This window comes from Sander vitreus, chromosome 22 (genome assembly GCF_031162955.1).
Source record: "Sander vitreus isolate 19-12246 chromosome 22, sanVit1, whole genome shotgun sequence".
Taxonomy (NCBI): Eukaryota; Metazoa; Chordata; class Actinopteri; order Perciformes; family Percidae; genus Sander; species Sander vitreus.
The window spans coordinates 19,890,783-19,910,362 of NC_135876.1; the positions used below are offsets into that span (position 1 = coordinate 19,890,783).

Here is a 19,580-nt window from a genome sequence, read left to right on the forward strand (position 1 = left end):
AGGCTTTAAAACAATGGTTGTATGTATGCTCTCCAGAAACCTGACATCAGTCGTTTGTAGGGCAGCATCAAGCTGATTCGTTTTCGTTACCAATAATCTGATAATTATGTTTTGATTAATTAATTCATTGTCTATATGAAATGTCAAAAATAGTAAAAACAATACCCAATCACAAACTCTGAGAGCCCAAGGTGACATCCTCAAATGTCTTGTTTTTGGAGAAGCTGCAAATGAAATCTCTCGGATGCAAAGGTGGAAGGAATGTGACATTGTGACTGACATTACAGCGGAGACCACACGTTATGTATCTTACCCAAATGTAACCAAACCTTAACCATATAGAGGAAGAATGTCCTTGTGAATTGCATTGATAAATGACAAATGAATCATTTTGATGCTTGAGTATGAGGACTGAAGATGAGGTACAACGTTGGCAAATCACCCACAAGAACCCACTTACTGATTTTGTTTTCAAATGGCTTTTGTTGAAGTTAAAACTTAAATGATGAGCTTTTGGGAGAGTCTCAAAGTAAGCCTGGTCTTGATGATTTGCAGGAGCTGAGTGGGTAAAGCTTGATTAATTTGGATTGAAGAGTGGATTTTTTTTTTTAAATCTGTATGAAAATTGTTTGATACTTTAAAGGTGCAGTAGGTAAGACTTATAAAACTAACTTTCTGTCATATTTGCCGAAACTGACCCTATGTTCCAGTAGAACTACATGAAGCAGGTAATAAAAAATAAAATAAATCCAGCTCAAAATATCACAAGCGCGTACATGGGTGTGATCTGACCTATGGAGGGATAGACTCTCAATCCAACAGCAAATCACACTGGGGGCACAGTAGCAGCCAGAAATCCCTGACTATAACACTGAAGATTATAGCAAAACATACAGATTCACACGAGATAAATCCCCAGGCGTGAGAGCGTGAGGAGAATTTCAGGACATTGCTCCACTGGACTCTGGTCTGAATAGCAAACTTTAATCATAATTTGAATCTGGGCTGTCTCACTTGTTGGCAAAATGCCTTTAAAGACATTAAAAAGGGAGATTCGAAAGACTACTGTAGGAAAAGGGCTTTTTTTTTTTATGACAAAATGTGTTTCAGTAAAGAGAATTTTATGAGTAAATTGACATTAACGTATATCCTTTTCAGGCACATTTATCAGACTTTTACCCTATGCTGCAGAGTGAGACATTATTTTGTTTAATAGCCATGCCAAGATACCGTTTCACATTTCATCATGACTTATAATTTACTTTGAATGGCATGTTGACCTTTTCAAATATCATAATTCCACATGGCTTTCTTTCAAAGTCAGGGTTGATGTGCTTTGAATAGTTATATTATTGAATAGTAATAATAATGTTTTCTTTTTACAAAGCAAAGCTGTCATAAAAGCATTCATCATTGAAGCACATATTCCATTAAGACATTAAAGCTGACAATATGCCCTTGCCCCCTACGGCATTCGTAAAAAGTGGAATAGGAAGAAGATCAGAGACGTGTATATCACCATCAAGGCTTTAAAAAAACACTGGCGTCTGGCTTGTGACAACTGCTGTGATCTGAAATGGCTGTGGAAAGCAAATCTGCATAGGCAAACACAAGCAGACAACACAGACACACACACATGCACTTGCTGTGTCTGTCTGTGTCTCTTGCACCGACAAACACAGTGATTCTTATTTCTGTCACAGGGAGACGTGCAGGTGCTGTAACCTTTTGCTGCTAGTCCTGTCAGAGTGAAAAACCCAGCTGTGTGGTGGGAATGAATACTGCAAATAGGCCTTCAGCTTCTTAATGGCATTCAGGGAGCCTAACACTTACACACACACACACACACACACACACACACACTCTCTCTCTCTCTCTCTCTCTCTCTCTCTCTCTCTCTCTCTCTCTCTCTCTCTCTCTCTCACACTCACACACACACACACACACACACACACACACACACACACACACACACACACTTATCCACTTCCTCGCTTGTCACCCTGCATATTGATAAGCCCCATCCAGAGCACCATCTTGTGGACATTTCCAACTCTGGTGGTTGTATAAAATGTCACTTTTGATTACATCCAATTAAGCAACTGACTAATGAAGTTCAATCAAAAGTGCCTGGTTTTTTTGTTGTTGTCTTAAGATGAAATTTTAATTATGAATCTAATTAATGAAAATCAATTCTCTATATGCTTTAAATATATATAATAAAATATGGCATCATTAGCATTGTCTGTCTCCGTCTCTCCTTGGAACATGGCTCAGTTGAAGGTAGATCAAAGTTATAAGTTTAAAAGCAACAAGCAGAACTTGTTATTATTTTTTATTTTTTTGCATGACTAACAGCACCAAAAATGACTAACAACACTCTTTGGCTGAGAAACACACAAACACACCCTCTCCCCCTGCACAGATCCAACTACCCCCTACCAGCTCATGAAGATTACATTCAAAATGCAATGTGTGCGTGTGCTGGCATGATATCTGTCTCCCCAGGGTGTGTAGCCGTGAAACCCCACCGCCTGTGCTGTGGTGCAGCCATCTGGATCACAGTGGGGAGCACCTGACACCTTAACACTGCATCTGCTACTCTACTCGCCAATAGTTTCAAACTGAAAACCTTTTCTTCTCTATTAGAAATAAATGTTTTACCCCTAAAGGCGTTTATCTAATGCATTTCATACCAAATCTTTTCATATTTGTTGATTTCCTGTGATTCTGCTGTCGTTTCTTAGAACTTTTATTGATGCTACAGGGGTTAGATGCCCCTTTTTCAGCAGCTTTCTGCCTCATCCAGTTACACATTTATATCTGTAAAGCTCTGATCAATATTTTTATATTAACAAAAGATCAAATGACTACTTTTAATGTGACAGGGGTTGTTCATAGTGACAAACCCTCCAGCTTTACGAAGCGTTTTAGCATCTTCAGCTCATTGATTTTATGGTGCGCAACGTTAATATTTTGGTTCACTCTCACCGCTCTCATCAGCGTTGATTTCATGCACAGCACGGTAGCTGTTTTCATAGTGTAGCATTTAGCAGCTAAAGAGCCAGATACAAGGTACCCGCAGGTTTCCACAAGTTACATTTAAGACTTTTTAAGACCTTTTTAACACCATTTAATACCAACTTCATGAACATACTGGCAAATGTATGTGGGATATAATGTAATATCAGAAACAATTGTAGGCTATAAAAATAATTGTTTACTAATTACTTGAATTTAATGCATTTTATTGTAGTACTTGATAGCTTTGTGACAAAAACAATGGAGTTATTTCATCTTATGAAAGAACAATACAAATGTTAGACCTTTGTGAACGAAATGTAAGACTTTTAAGGCCTTATTTTTCAAAATTATATTTAAGACATTTTGAAGACTTTTAAGACTAAGGTACTCTGCAGATTATATTCTTCAGCAGGTGGTAGAGACCAAAAACAGAGCTAAAGAGAGTGAATATTGGACTTATATTATATATTATACACAAACATGTCTCCAAATGAATGACAGTGTTGCTCCGTGACTGCCGAATGTGTAAGCAAGCAACTGTTTTCTAACAAGTTAATCATATCGACTCTAATAGTGATATTAATGTCAGTGATGTGCTGCTGCAAAGAAGTCAAAATAATTAGTTATTGCAGGTTAAAGCTTTTCAGTACAACTACCTCCACTGAATAATAAACAAAAATCTTCATTCAAGTCATCTCCACCTTGAAAATCTTCTTCTTTGCTTATTTATGTCAACATGCGTTGCTTTGTTTACCAGCCTGACTCATGCCTTCACCTTGCTCCAGACTTATTGACTAACTAGCTCAGCCAGAGGTCGCCATGAAGACAAGAAATCAGCTGGGCCCTGGTTCACCCGTGCCCTCTGATGTCAAGTTTCTACAACAGGATGCAGCCGCAGCATACTGATAACTGCCCGCTGGCCGCAAGTGGAGCCGAAAAAATCCATACTTCATCTTCAGGTGCAGTCCTAATAGAAATGACAGTGTGAAGCAGCCTCTGCAATAGCGCTGGTGGACGAAATATTAGAAACGCCTGACACTATGATTCAGTCCAGTACAGCAAGACTACAAACTACAGCCTCAAAATGAGTTTGATCAGTGCCTCTCTGAAATGAACATTACAGTATACTATTTAATGATGCTACATATGTGAGTTTGAGCTTGTTATGTAAACTTCTACGTGCAATTTTAATGATTTCCAGAAGGACAAATCTCTTTGGAACAACACACTTTCATCATTACAAACAGCAGTCACGACGATCTCCTTTGTGACTTCATTTACACTAAATCAGAGGCAGGAAAAGCATGGAAAAAAGGTTCAAAAACCTTGAACTGGCTTGCAAACCAAAACTCAGAGAGAGTAGGATACAGTGCACATGGTTGTATCTTTCCTTTGAAAATGTTCTGTTTAATAAGTCACTTTTAATTTCATGCAGATTCAGATGATGAAGACGCAGCCGCATCAACAGTTTAGTCAAGAAAACAGTTTACTGTCAAATCAACAGAAAATTAATTAGCGACTACTGTGTTAATTGATTCATTGTTTCAGCCTACTTTCAAGCAAAAATGCCAAATATTACCTGGTTCCAAGTATTTGCTGATGTTCTTTTTTATATATGATCGTTAACAGAATACGTTTTTGTTAGGGACTGTTGGTTCTTTGTTATGATGGATATGTTTCACTAGTCTACAATAATCAAGGAAATAACCAGCAGCTTAATTAATAAAGGAAAATAATCATTTGTTGCAGCCTAGAGAAAGCAAACATTTCTACACAAAAGAATATGCATTAATAAAAACAAAAGAATCTCCTTTGTTCCTGAAACAATATCACAGAGCACACATTTGTCTTTCTTTGCATTGCATATACAGAATGCTTAGAATACACACACAAGGTTTTCCTGTCATGCAGTAACCTCTTTTAATTTTCATCTTCTCTGCAGTTCTCATTTTGGCATGAAATGTCAAAATGCATTGGATGTAAACTGACTGACATGTCCAACATGGAGAGACATACAGTTCAGGTGGTCACTGTGTTTGTCCTTAGACTTTATGACAGTCCCGCTGTCATGGTCCATTATAGCTGAGAGAAGAGTTGAGCCGCATTGTCAACGTTTACAGATTCCTTTGGTGGCTCTCTGACAACCTAAACAAAAAAAACAAAAAAAGACAAAACATAATTAGCATTAATTATATCAAAAGGATTAAAATGCTGGATGATATTGTCAAGTGCTCATAAAAAAAATAATCAATGTATGTTCACTACAGGCTAAACACTGCCTTGCTACCTCATGGAAGAGGTAGGGATTATGGTTTAAGAACCTCTCCAACTGCTTAGCCATGGAAAAACTAACATATGCCAACAAGGGGAAAATTCAGAGCTTCTACAAACTATGGGGACAATTTACTGAATACCTTGAGAATCATCTTCCCAGAGTAACTGATTATTATTATTTCTGTTTATTTGAATAGGGACAGATACAAAAAACATAGATTATTACACAAAGGAACAATCCGATGCCTGTATCACAGTGTTTATAGCCATGCATTGTAGCCACACCTGTCCCTAGAAGGGCTTTTAACAGTTAAAATAATATAGGAGTCAAATTTTTACAGTGAGTATGATTCATGCTACTGTATTGTTTCAAGTAAAAAGCAGCGGGTTTTATTTTTTTGAATTTTTGTGTGTGTATGTGTATATTTCTATAGGTGTGTATACTGTATGTAGACCCTGATATCCTGATAAGAGGTATGTGTATGGTAGGTTATTTATGTGGTGTTATGGTATGTCAATTTTGAAGAAATTCCAATAAATATAATTTTCAAAAAAAAGAGAAAATGCTGGATGATAAACATGAGTTTTAAATGTCAATAATTTACACCTCTACCTGCGTTTGTTTCTTTGGTTCGGGAGCAACAGACTTTGAAATGCTCCTGACATCCCTCTGGACTTCTGTGAAGATTTGATTGAGGTTCTCCACCTTCTCATGTTTCACTGCATTGATCTGTGAAGCCACAAATGAAAGTACGCTAGAGCAGGTCCAATATACAAAAGAGAAGAGAATACATGCAAAAAGAAAATAGATCTTACATGTTTGAGCGTTGTCGTGACAGGTTTCGCTTTGTTCTTGGGCTTCAAGTGCTTGTTTGCAACTTGAAAGACGTTCTTCTGCTTTTTCCCCTTTTGTTTATTCTTCCCCATGTTACCTGCGGAGACAACACCAGTCAGCTTGGATAGGCGCATTGGATGATACTTCATTTCAATACCATAGCCTCTGTTTTATCCTTTTTTTCCTTTACTGGTTTGCCCTAAAGTAATAGTTTCCACATTGATCACACAGCCTCACTACTCTAAAAAGGACAGATGTTGAGTTTTATTTCCAGGCTCTCTACATGCCTCCTTCACTCAGTAGGAAACAGGAACACTTCTGTTTACGCCAAAAGCTCGCTCCTTAAGACAGTGAGTCATAAAACATGAACAGGGGTCAAGAGGTTCAGATGATATCAATGAATAAATTAGTATGAGTAAATCCTTCTGAATGTGGCATAAATTGAGGCCAAACACACCGATGTGTTTTCTGTTAAATTCACGACATTTTATATTGTCACAGCTGACCTTCTTGCAATTGCATACAGTGTCTAGACTCTTACCAAGAGTTGCGCCATAAACAAAACAAAGCCTGATCCCAGTTGTCCGACCGGTTATTTGTAGGGTTGGTGGAAAAAGACCAGTGGCTGCTGCTGGTCTTTCAAAGAGGGGAAGCTCATTTTTGGCCTACATCATGAACATTTTCCATTTATTACATTTGTCTTTTTAAAAGACATACATAAGCTGAGTTTTAGAAAAGCACCTTCCAAATGAATAGCTTACAATGCGCAAGCACTAATTGTAGTAGTATGACAATAGAGTACTAGCTTACATGTATATAGAACCTTTTATACAGTAAATGTAAATACAATCTAACGTGCTTTCATTAAAGGAAATCGGCCAACCAAATATAAAAAAGAACAAAATAGAGAGAATTTGTATTATTAACTAATCCTACAGTCAAATGCAAGTAGTTAAGTACAATTTTGAAGTACTTGTACTTTACGTGAGAATTAATGCTACTTACTTCTACTCCACTATATTTTGGAAACCAATATTGCACTTTTTACTCCACTACATTTATTTGACAACATTTGACCGTTTTAGATTATTAATACAAAATATAAAAATACAAATACATTCTGATGTATGGATTACTGATGCATTTCTTACAGATTAATGCATCACTATGTATAATCAAGTGATATAATATACTGTATATCTTAAAAGGGCCATTCTGCGTAATGAGTACTTTTGGTACTTTAAGTAACGTTATAAGGTTAGCTAGTTAAAAATGCTTATACGTGTATATGTTAACATGAGTAAGATTTTGAATGCAGGACTTGTAACAGTATTGTATTATATTTTTACACTATGTACAAGATCTAAGTACTTCTTCCACCACTGGTTACGTGTGAAGGCAACTAGACAACCTTTATATAAACCAGCTAACTTTAACTGTATCGTTACATGTGAGGCTGCAGTTATTTTCGTCACCTTCTAATGAAGTTGATTCATTTCTACTAAATGGCGTATTTTGTTCACAAAAGAGATCGAAAACAGTGCCTTTATAGCGTAAGGACTTAACAATAAAAACTTAGAAACACACCGTAATTTAGGAGCTGATGTTTGGTGTTGATATCCTCATGTGCTCGCTAGGCCCATTGAGAGATGGGTGCCTTTTCTGTCACGTCATCTGTTTGCGACAACTGTTGACACCGTTTTCCCATGTCCCGCCTATGGTCCCGCCTATGGTCCCGCCCTGCGCTCCTTCACTCACACTTCTGATTGGCTTACCCTGACATTCTTACCCTAACCCTAACCAATCCCACTCCTCTTGCCTAAACCTAACCAACCAGAGCAGCGAGTGCTAGCAAATCAGATGGGGAGTAAGGCGGGTCATGCCTTAGCCATCCTAGCATCCTAGGGGTAAAAATAAACTCCGTTGTTTGATGTTGTCAAAAGTCGAGCCAGTTTTTCCGTCTTAAAAAATGGCGACCAGAATACTAAAGCGAACCGGCGTTTCACATGACATGTGTGAGCAACTCAAACGACATCAAATAGAAAGTTGCAAGGACCTGTTGTCTCTGTCTGCTGTTGAAGTGATGCATGTTGCAGGGCTGAGCTACCAGAAGGCCTCAGTGCTGCTGCAGTCAGTGAGCAAAGCCGTTGCACCGCCAGTCACGACGGCTCTGGAGCTCTGGAAGCAACAGTCCTGTTTCTCCACGTCGTTGCCTGCTCTGGATAAACTTCTGAGAGGAGGCCTGCCCCGTGGGACCATCACAGAGGTCACAGGGCCCTCTGGCTGTGGGAAGACTCAGATGTGTTTGATGCTGAGTGTTTTGGCCACTCTGCCAAAGAGTGAGGGCGGCCTAGAGAGCAGTGTGATCTACATCGACACAGAGTCGGCTTTCTCTGCCGAGAGGCTGGTAGAGATCGCTCAGAGCCGGTTCCCAGACTACTTCAGCGGTAAGGAGAGAGTCCTGCAGATGGCCGGGCGGGTGCACCTCTTCAGGGAGCTCACCTGTCAAGATGTCCTCAACAGGCTGGATAGATTAGAAGAGGACATCATCTCAACCGGAGCGGGTCTCATCATCCTGGACTCTGTGGCCTCAGTGGTGAGAAAGGAGTTTGACACAACGCTGCCTGGCAACCTGATGCACCGCAGCAACCTGCTGGGTCACGAGGCCTCCACCCTGAAATACCTGGCCCACCAGTTCAACATACCTGTGGTACTCACCAACCAGATCACAACTCATTTGGGATCTGAGGTGGATTCTGGGTTTGTGAGAGCGGCTCTGGGTAACACCTGGAGTCACAGTGTCAACACGCGTCTCATTGTCCAGTATGTGGACTCACACCAGAGACAGATACTGATAGCTAAGTCACCCGTGGCCCCGTTTGCTGTGCTGAACTACACCATTGAGAAGCAGGGCATCTGTATAGATGGAGATGATAGTCGGGAGAGTTTGTATGAAGGCACAGATCCAGGCCTCCAGCCAATCAGGGTACAGACTGGATTCAACTACAACTTGAACACATCTACAGACTGCACAGATTAAACACAGCTCATCTGTGTGTGTGTGTGTGTGTGTGTGTGTGTGTGTGTGTGTGTGTGTGTGTGTGTGTGTGTGTGTGTGGTGACACAGCTACTATTTTATTAAAGCCAATACATATTTCACCTCACCTGTTGTGTCTTTACTCTGTCTAACATAAAACACCATCATTTTGAGGGACAACTTCATTGAGAAAACTACTTACTTCATTCCAGTCTTAACTTTTATTTAAAAAATAAATACGACCAACATCTTTTATGTTCAATTTATTGTCATAAACCCCCACAATATGACCCTGAATATTGGATTTCCAGTGAATAAAAGCAGAAAACACTTAGAAAACTTTTGTTTTGGACGTGGAGCCTTCAAAACGAAAGCACAGTAGTTTAAATCTGTTGCAAATAATGATTTTCTAACATTATCAAATTAATGCCACACGCTGTTTGGCACCCCATTTTGCGCCAAATGACACTATCGCCATACTGAAATTCAGTGTACAGTAGGTCTATGAGTTGACATTTTAAAAGTTATCTTTGGAGAAATTACAGCATGACATTTGAATTACTGTATTGCAATATTACTTCAATAGGATTAAGATTGAATTCATATTAATTTAGTTTCAGTTGGTTATGTTTATACGACGGAGCATTAGGGCCACATCAAGGGAAAAAAAATAAAAAATAAAGTCGAAATGTCGAGAATAAAGTTGAAATACTTTTTCGAGAATAAAGTCGACATGTCGAGAAAAAACTTGATATTTCAAGAATCAAGTCGGACTTTTGAGAATAAACCAAAGTACTAACTTTACCTATAGTATTCTACAAAGTGCATAAACTCTTTCTCTTGTAGCGCATAAACGCAGTATGGTGATGAGTATTAGGACTTTGAAGAGATTGTGCCGAAACTTGCGTCTCTTCAGGAGGAGAAACCACACAAACTTGGAAGAGGTGGCCGTATTCCTGCAAACTGAAATAGCTTGTAATGGACAGATGCAAGGGTCGACTTGATCAACTTGTTTGATCCTGAAGGAGTGGCGCTCAGGATGTAACCCATAGCCTATCTATGATGCTGCCTACATGGCAGCTGGCATGGCGGACAGTCGCTCTAATGTGATGAAGTGATAAAGGAGTTGAATTTATTCTCGTCATTTCAACTTTAATCTCGACATTTCGACATTATTCTCGAAATGGTATAGTTCAACTTTATTCTCGTCATGTTGACTTTATTCTCGAAATGCAAAATAAATTTAAAAAAAAATCTTCCTCCTTATTTTTTTTCCTTTGATGTGGCCCTAATGCTCCGTTGTATGTTTATTTGCCTCAAACCTGCATGAAGAGAATAAAAACCCCGAAAAAGACGCACCAAAAGCCTTGTAGTCCCATTGACCAACAGCAGGTGGCACCATAATACCATCACGGCTGTGTTCATCTCCGCATGTTTGATTTTCTGATCAGCTGAGTTATCATTGAACACTGAGCTGTTTTGGCCACAAGGGTGATGATCGTCAATAAAAGGATGAAAGCACGATCCCACAATCAATCCCGACAATTTGTTCTTAAATGTTTTGTTTTTAATACTTGACATCACGGCACGCTTTTTGGCATACCGGTATATTACTAATAGGCTATGTGATTATAATGTGTTGGTCAATTCTTTATTAGTAAACACGGAGTCGTCAGTCTAAAGACAGAGATAGAGATAACAATAACTTTTTTTTTTTTTGGAGATCCAACTGAAATTCTGCAAATAACATAACGCATGATTCCGTGCAGTAGCGGACTCCAAATGCCTTTTTTTTTTTTAATCAAAATAAGCTACATTGTTAAAGCCAACATTAACAGCCATTGTTACAATTGATGTTACACTGTATTGATTATTACATTGTCATCAAACGTATAGTCTGTTTGTTTTACTCGTATTTAGTCGTGATACAACAAGTAGGCAAGTTTTAGCGTGTTAGTAGTAGTTAGTCACACAGCTGTTGCTTGAAGGTGGCACTTAGCCTGCATACATTCGCGTAATTCACTGATATGCCAAGTTAAACCTGTTGAATGAAAGGTGAGAATGTGGAAACTTTTTTCGAGGAATATTATCTTGCTCTTCTGGAGAGAGAGAGAGAGAGAGAGAGAGAGAGAGAGAGAGAGAGAGAGAGAGAGAGAGAGAGAGAGAGAGAGAGAGCGAGAGAGAGAGAGAGAGAGAGAGAGAGAGAGAGAGATATGATTGATCCAAAGTGTTGCAACGTTGCGGCGCATCCAAACTCCTCCCGGTCATTGCGGACATCATGCCCGACACATAGGCTACACCGCTCACAGGGGACCCTATATAAGGTCTGCAGCTGTCAGGTGGAGGACACTGGCTCCTTTGCGCTGAGGGACGACTCGCTTTAGGGAATTACAGCTCTACATACTGATAGATCCAAAACTGTTACCATGTCTTGGGGATACGCACAGAACAACGGTGAGGCGCTCATTGCAAGTACACGCTATAATGCATAGATGACATTAATGAGAGGGAATGTTAAAACCAGTCATTCCGTCAGGCAGTGAATGAATGGAAGGACAGAGAATGCACTGGTCAATGCATGCAGACATTTTTAATTCTGTACATTTTGGGGGGGGCTTTTCTGACGCGCGAATGAAGCACATCCCCAAATGCGCAATTTGTTTCATTAAAAGACTCAATTAATATTCCTATGATCACAATGTATTATCATACTGTTTTTAGGACCCGACAAATGGGCTGATAACTTCCCTATTGCCAATGGACCCCGCCAGTCTCCCATTGACATCGTCTCTGGTGCATCATCATACGACAAGGGGCTGAAGCCGCTCAGCCTGAAGTACGACCCGTCCACCTCCCTCGAAATCCTCAACAACGGACATTCCTTCCAAGTGACCTTCGCAGATGACACCGACAGCTCAAGTTAGTGTGACATTAATATTTTATGAACACAGGCGCTCAGTGGAGAGCCTACACGGCTTGGTATCAACGCTCCAGAATCCGATTATGTGCATTGTAATATATCGTCTTAACCTGGAGAAAACACAATATCTTCTTATATTTGAAATTATTATTCCAATATTTGTAGATATAATAAGAGGAGCTGAAAGAGTATTGGACCTAGGCTATTGTTTTGGTTTGGTTGCTAACAAAGACAATCAAGGTCCTGGTGATGATTCATAGGATGCAGTAACCTGCTAAATGCGGCATTCAGGTGTAATGCGTGGCTCCTGTGTGTTAACAGCAGCTCTCCCAGTCTCCACCTTAAAGACTATAGAACTCAAGCATGTTAACATTATGTTAATATTTATATGGATGCATGGGTAATTGCGCCCCAGTTTCCAGTAGCGCCAACAGGGATTTGACAATAATGATCCAACAGACAAACATTGATTTTTGTTTTATTTTATTAGATTATTTTGGGTTGTTTTTAGTTGTTTTTAGTAGTTTTTTTTACATGCATTTCGTTAATACAAATACATTTAGGTAAATAGGCTGCAAGGGCTTCATTAAATGCCAAGCACAAAGCATGCAGAGACTAATTGAATTGGTAATGTAACCCCGTGGTAAACCTTTCCCACGCCAACTCGTTTCTGCTGCTAGTGAGGTCAAAAGCGCATCAAAAAAACGAATGGTTAGGTTACTCTGTCAAACAAACCCTGGCTCGGTTCACTATAAATGCGTGGGAGTGAGATACTATAGAAATGAAGCTTAACTGTTTGTTTTTTTCCCCTCTTTTGTTTAATTGCATTATTCATATAAGATTGTAAAAAAAAAAAAATTCAGTAAGAGACCAGAAAAAGGATTTAGGATTTGGAGGATTTTGGATTGGTTGTTCTTTAGCTGATCTGATAAAGTATGGTTACGTTACCAACACAATGATGGATTATTTCTGGTGGACATTTATCAAGATGAAAAAAAAAAAAAAGACCTTCTGCTAAGAATGAGCTAGATGAGTTAGAGCATCTTAATCTTTCCTTGCTATTTCATTTGTTTTCCACCCTGCCCTTCTAAATAAAGGACAATCTGACGCTGTCATCGTCATGCATCTGTGTGTGTGTGTGTGTGTGTGTGTGTGTGTGTGTGTGTGTGTGTGTGTGTGTGTGTGTGTGTGTGTGTGTGTGTGTGTGTGCACAGTGGAAAAGATGAATACCACCTCTTTATTTTTGTATTTTTCAATAATGACTTTAACTCCCACACATCTCTCAAATTCTTCAAGATCAGTTCTGCACCTTTTTAATCTTTTGATGCTGACTACTGAGAAACAAATATCCTGTGTGTGTGTGTGTGTGTGTGTGTGTGTGTGTGTGTGTGTGTGTGTGTGTGTGTGTGTCTCAGCTTTTCGTAACATTGCACCAGAAATAGAATCATCTGCTACAGATTGAGCTACTTTGTATTCTGCAAATAGATACATTATGTAACACTGGAAGACGGTTTGATATTAACAATACCTGGACATAATTTAGGACTGAGTGTAACCTGCAGTTTGACTGGAGCTTACACAACAGGAACTGAGTCTGTTTCCATTAAATAGGAAAAACATTATCTTCCAAGTAGGTTGTTTGAAACTTGGCCATGAATCACTGTTATCTTTTTTATAACAAGGTGTCATCATGGCTGACTGCAGCACTTCCCACGACTGGTGTGGGATGAACTGATGGGAGATTTGTGTTTGTTCTGCAGCTCTGAAAGACGGCCCCATCTCAGGGATCTACAGGCTCAAGCAGTTTCATTTCCACTGGGGAGCTTCTGATAACAAGGGCTCCGAACATACTGTGAACGGGACCAAGTATCCTGCTGAGGTACAGACGCTCTGGGCCATTATGCTGATCGTCATACTCAGAAAGCTTTAGTTTCTAACAGATTGAGGTTGACATACAGTAAATGTCTCTGTTGTCTCTGTTAATTCTGTTTGTATAAGTAAACCTCAATCTGTGAGCGAATGAATGTGGTTGTTCTCCTTAAATAAATACACTTTTCTTACATTCTTTAAAAAAACGTTTCCAAAATGTTGAGAAAAGAAAAGTAATTGCCTTACAGCATCTTGTTTTTATTGTGTTGTGTTGATCAAATAGCATTTTTATAGCAAAATAAACTGTAAAAAAAATCCATCCATCCCATCTACTTTTCAGTTCAATATCTACTGTTAGCTTAAAAAAAAACAAGTGTATTTACGTAAATTATTTGCATGAAAGGTCCAGTTACCAGATCAGAAAAAACAGGATTTCCATGGTTCTGAAAATGGATCATGGATCAAAAGATTACTTCTGAAGGGCTTTGTTTTTTATGTATTTGTTTCATTTATTCCCAGCTCCATCTGGTGCACTGGAACACCAAATACGCAAGTTTTGGTGAGGCTGCTAGCAAGCCTGATGGGCTTGCTGTTGTTGGAGTATTCCTGAAGGTCAGTAGCAACAATTAAAGCATGTTGTTCAGTATTGGTGCAATCAGCATAACACATTTTTACTGCAATGGATGGTACTGTTTGCTGATGATGATATAATTACCCTTCAACATTATTATATTTCAGATTGGTGATCAAAATGCCAGTCTTCAGAAGATTATTGACGCCTTTAAAGCTATCAAGGCCAAAGTATGTTTCTATAAAAAACACATTCTCTTGCATTTAATGATTTATGATAAAGTATTTCACTGACCTTCTCTTTCTGTTTATTTCTTTATTGTTTTCAGGGCCAGCAGACCACTTTTGCTGGCTTTGACCCTTCTACCTTGCTCCCTGGTTGCCTAGACTACTGGACATATGATGGCTCCCTGACCACACCTCCTCTGCTGGAGAGTGTTACCTGGATTGTCTGCAAAGAGCCAATCAGTGTCAGCGCTGACCAGGTATGGCTAGCTCACAGCATCCATTCAGCAGTAGCAAGAGGGTTGGCTCAGAGCCCACGGTCTAGAATAGCCCTGTCTGAAAACCGTCTCTCACATTACGATCGAAATCAAGGGCTTGATTGTTCAGTGATCAGCTGCACGGCTGAACTGACAAGAAAAAAACTTTGTTATGGGAGGAAAGGCAATACAGGAGCCTATTTCACTTTCAAGATGAAAAACAGAGAGAATAGGGGCAAACAAGGGTTCACATAGATGCTGTTGCTTTTACCACATTATTTCTGTTTTAGTATGTTGTGAGTAAACAGGAAATGTCCACCCCAGACATGCACCACATTATGTACTGTAAGAGACGTAGCTGCAGTCAGTGTGTTATTTCATCCATAACTGAGTAAACACAGTAGACATCATGCCTGCATTTGCTAAGTATTTACTCTCACAATTAACCCTAATCCTACCACTGCAGTACCAAAGTGGATATTTAACTTCTAACCACCCATTAATCTGAACTAACAGCCCCTCTAGACCGGTTGGAGTCTTTAGGCCTGCTCAAATGTTTATTTCATGGCGGCGAGTAGGTTTTTCAAAGGTAAACATGTGAGATGTGTTGACATAACCTTCAGACTTGGTGCCATATAAGGCCAGCAGATAATTGCATATAAGTCATTGATTAATGGTTTCTAATCAGGTAAGAAGCTAAATCATTTTGTCCCAGTATACTCATGTCATGTGGCTGAAGAAGTGTGAATACCTTAGACCAATTCATTAACCAGAGTTAATGACAAATCTCTTAAATAGGTCATCTGACACCATGCTGTAGCAGCTGACCTGTTTTTCTTGCCATGCCTGACTGAAATATTTTGACTCTTTGGGAAATACGCTTATTTGCTTTCTTGCCGAGAGTTAAGTGAGATTGTATTTTTGTTATATACCACTGTCATGTTTGTACGGTAAATATGACGCTAACGTCAGCAGCTGGTTATCTTAACTTAGGATAAAGACTAGAAACAGCTGTTTCTTCGCTGAAAATAGATTTTTAGTACAAAACACGTATATGATGCATGTAAGAAATATGATGCATCGTCATAGATTATGTAAAATTCTGAATGCAAGACTTTGACATTTAATGAACTATACTTTTACTTGAATGAGTAATTTTGGGAAATATGCTTATTCGCAATCTTGCCAAGAGTTAGATAAGTTGATCGATACCGCTCTTGTCTTTATGCTAAATATGACGCTACAGCCAGGAGGCAACTAGCTTAATCTTAGCATAAAGACTGGAATCAGTAAATAACCACAATTTGTAGTTTTTACACTTCAGTTTTTGTACAGATTAAACTAAGGCGATATAACATTTTAATTGGTGAGCTTTAGATGTGCTGGTAGGCTAAATTAGTTACCTTTGGACAGAGACACGCTAGCTGTTCCTTCCTGTCAACACTCTTTATGCTAAGCTAAGCTAAACGGCTGCTAGCTGTAGCTTTACATTTAGTGTACAGACATGAGTGTTATCGATCTTCTCATATAAATCTCGGCAAGGAAGTGCATGATCTTGAACTGAAATAAATTTAAGTCAGTGACTCGGCGGTGAGACTTGTGATGTGTTTGCTGACAGTCACAGGAGGTCAGCAGCAATGACTAACGCGACCGTCTTCTCCCTTTCCACAGATGGCCAAATTCCGCAGCCTGCTCTTCTCCGCTAAGGGTGAGGCCGAGTGCTGCATGGTGGACAACTACCGCCCTCCCCAGCCTCTCAAGGGTCGCTCTGTCCGTGCTTCCTTCCAATAATACCCCCTTCAGCCCTTTCTGTCCTGTTGACCTCTCCTCCTCCCCCTCCCTTTAGTCAGAGTTACCGCTCTTTGCAGTGAGTCAGAAAGCACACAAATCTCTCTCCATCCAATTTTTAAAAGAAATGAAATTCCTGTGACCCATTGCTTTTGACGCTGGACAGTCTATTAACAAGAGAGAAGCACTTGCAGGATTCACTTCTCTGTTTCTATGTGTGTCATAAGCCAGCAAAGATGCCCTGTGATAATTTATTCTATAAGACAAGCTGCATCTGGTGCATCAGAGACATTACACGGGTGTGTACGTTTCCTTTGTGTCAAAGTGGTGCTTTTGAGCCAGCAGAATGCAGAAACCACAAGCTAGTTGCAGTAGGCAGGGGGGGAGGATGGAACTACATCACCATCTGTGAGGAGGGTAAGGTGCAGATAAAAAAAAGATGCACACACAGATAAATGACAAGACACATACAATCCCATTGCCAGTCTGCCTGTAATCTCTGACTGACTGCCAGCCTCTGCATCACAGCAGCTTAATGAAACGCTGCAGCCGCCTCCATCACAACCGATTGACTCAGAAAATCCCCCTCTGGCACACATACACACACACACACACACAACATGGCATGCACAGTCTCATGCAGACACGATGCCTATAGGCGCTGACCTGCTTATTGATTTGAATTCAGTGTACAGCAGCAAAGGGCACAAGGACAGGCTGCTGCTAGTGCTAGATACTGAATATCATGACAATGGCTTATTTCTGTATTTACAGCCTAATCTTTAAATCTTTCATGTTTCATTTTATCCCATGTTGTGTGTTCTTAGTATTTTGGCTTATGGCTTTGTTTTTGTAGCTTCTTATCTTGTGCAAAATAAGTGATTCCTAAATTATGTTTTGTAACCCAAATCTGCATTTTTGCAGATTCCCTGATTATATAGCAATAGAGAGGAATTATCCTCCTGTTCAAAATGAAATGTGATGTGTAGAGAAAATCCCTTCATGTGTTGTTTTGAAACCCCTTTGTGTCAAGTGCTAAAGCTTAAAACGCACAGTCGCCTTGTGGGCTAAGCCATAGTGGCTAATGCACAAAGCCAAGGAATAAATTACCCTGCCAAGGAAGCCTAGTAAGAAAAGAACCTGTCAACAGATCAGATTATTGTGTTAGCATGGTGTCATGCCCTGTAAAGGAGCAAAATTAACAAAAGACCTCAATTAACAATGAGACAATAAAAAAGCTTGGCAAAAAGAAAGATTGTAATTAACATAAAGAAAACGCCTTATGCCAATCATTGTTCGGGCGTCCCATGAGTATGCGTTGTTGTCATTCTATTTTGGAAATGGACGTTTTACTAGTGAAATAAAAATATTTTATGACTAACAAGTGTGAAGTGCTTCTTTCTATACAATTAAGCAAATCCTCCATATCAGTTGCTGGATAATGATGTTTTATTGCCTATCACCTTTTTGAGTTCCATACATTTTGGACCCCAGGAAGACTAGCTAGTCGTGTAGGCGTCAGCTAATGATGTTCCTTATAATAAACTAAACTATACATTATATAATGGTGCATTCACATGCTCGTCAGATAGTCCCATTTCCTGAGTTGGGAAGTCGACTTTGGTGTGTTTTTGAGCTTCAAGTCAATGTGGAAACAACAAAGAAGATGCATTTTATTTTATTGCTCTGAGCGTCAAGTTGACAGCTGTTTCAAATACTTATTTCTAGTTTGAAGCTTTATATTATTGATTTTGTCCCAGACTTGTTGCTGCACCAGTACATTCCCTAAAACTTAATAATTAATAACTTTTCAAATGACATATTACAAATCACATGTGAGGAAATAATTGATATGCAATACATGAATTGATTCATTTTTTTACCTTCAACACAATATTTTCGTCTGCCACGTTACTGTGTAATATGACATCAACTCAGCAAATTGAGTAACAACATTTTTCCAGACTTTCCAACTTGTTGTTCCAACTTAAGGTGGGCGTTCATGTGATTTTTTCCTAGTCGGGAACTCATTTTTCCGATTATTCCGACACCTCTTGCAGCATATGTCAATGTCTTCTCTGGCATGCAAACTGTCGGCTGGTGTAAATTCCCTTTAGTGACTAAATTTTCACCTGCCAACACCTAAAACCAGGATTAGAATCATACAATCCCAAATGACATGCTGGTCAAAACTGATTTATAACATTTTTCCATTTTGTATCCTACATCTAAATATTTTCACTTCATCTGCACCAGTTTTCTGCTGAATAATTTGAAAATTAAGGAATGTACCAAAGAGACAGCTTGTTGAACACCCAATTTACAGTAGGGAAATTGACCTTTTCAAAGTCTCCAAAGATGGACTAGATCAAACATACTGGAAGTGCATGTTGTCGTGAAGTGACTGACTAACGAAGAAGTTTGATTTTATGAAGGAAGTATTGATCCTTTCTTAAAAGTATTGTTTGGCATTTTGGAAAATAGGCTTATTTACTTTCTTAGTGAGATGAGAAGGCAACACAGTTCTCAGTCTCATCTCAGTTAAATATGAAGCCAGGAGAGGGTTAGCTTAGCCTAGCATAAAGACTGGAAACAGGGGGAAACAGCTAGCCTGGATATGTCCAAAGGTAACATAGTTCTCCTACCAGCATCTAAATACTCACTAATTAACATTGGTTGATTAATAAATGAATGTAAAAATGACGAAGTTGTGGTTGTACTGCTTCCAGTCTTATGCTAAGCTATCCTGGCGACAGCTTTATATTTAACAGACAGATGGAG

General features: G+C 39.3%; 3 protein-coding genes across 3 annotated transcripts; 2 read left to right on the top strand and 1 right to left on the bottom strand.

The window, feature by feature from the left end:
* Positions 1-4,403: 4,403 nt before the first annotated feature.
* rbis (ribosomal biogenesis factor) lies at positions 4,404-7,828 on the bottom strand. Its single transcript, XM_078280711.1, has 4 exons — positions 7,721-7,828; positions 6,115-6,230; positions 5,912-6,028; positions 4,404-5,169 (listed from the first exon to the last, which is right to left on the bottom strand). The coding sequence occupies exons 2-4, from the start codon at positions 6,223-6,225 to the stop codon at positions 5,101-5,103; spliced, it is 297 nt and encodes a 98-aa protein (XP_078136837.1). The 5' UTR covers positions 6,226-6,230; positions 7,721-7,828; the 3' UTR covers positions 4,404-5,100.
* Positions 7,829-7,994: 166 nt separating this feature from the next.
* On the top strand, positions 7,995-9,292 carry rad51b (RAD51 paralog B). Its single transcript, XM_078280709.1, has one exon. The coding sequence runs from the start codon at positions 8,103-8,105 to the stop codon at positions 9,171-9,173; it is 1,071 nt and encodes a 356-aa protein (XP_078136835.1). The 5' UTR covers positions 7,995-8,102; the 3' UTR covers positions 9,174-9,292.
* A 2,152-nt stretch (positions 9,293-11,444) lies between these two features.
* On the top strand, positions 11,445-18,183 carry LOC144536867 (carbonic anhydrase 1). The gene is made up of 7 exons (XM_078280165.1): positions 11,445-11,624; positions 11,892-12,089; positions 13,851-13,969; positions 14,479-14,571; positions 14,698-14,760; positions 14,859-15,014; positions 16,683-18,183. Exons 1-7 carry the CDS (start codon positions 11,597-11,599, stop codon positions 16,800-16,802), a joined length of 777 nt encoding a protein of 258 aa, XP_078136291.1. The 5' UTR covers positions 11,445-11,596; the 3' UTR covers positions 16,803-18,183.
* The last annotated feature ends 1,397 nt before the right edge of the window (positions 18,184-19,580 follow it).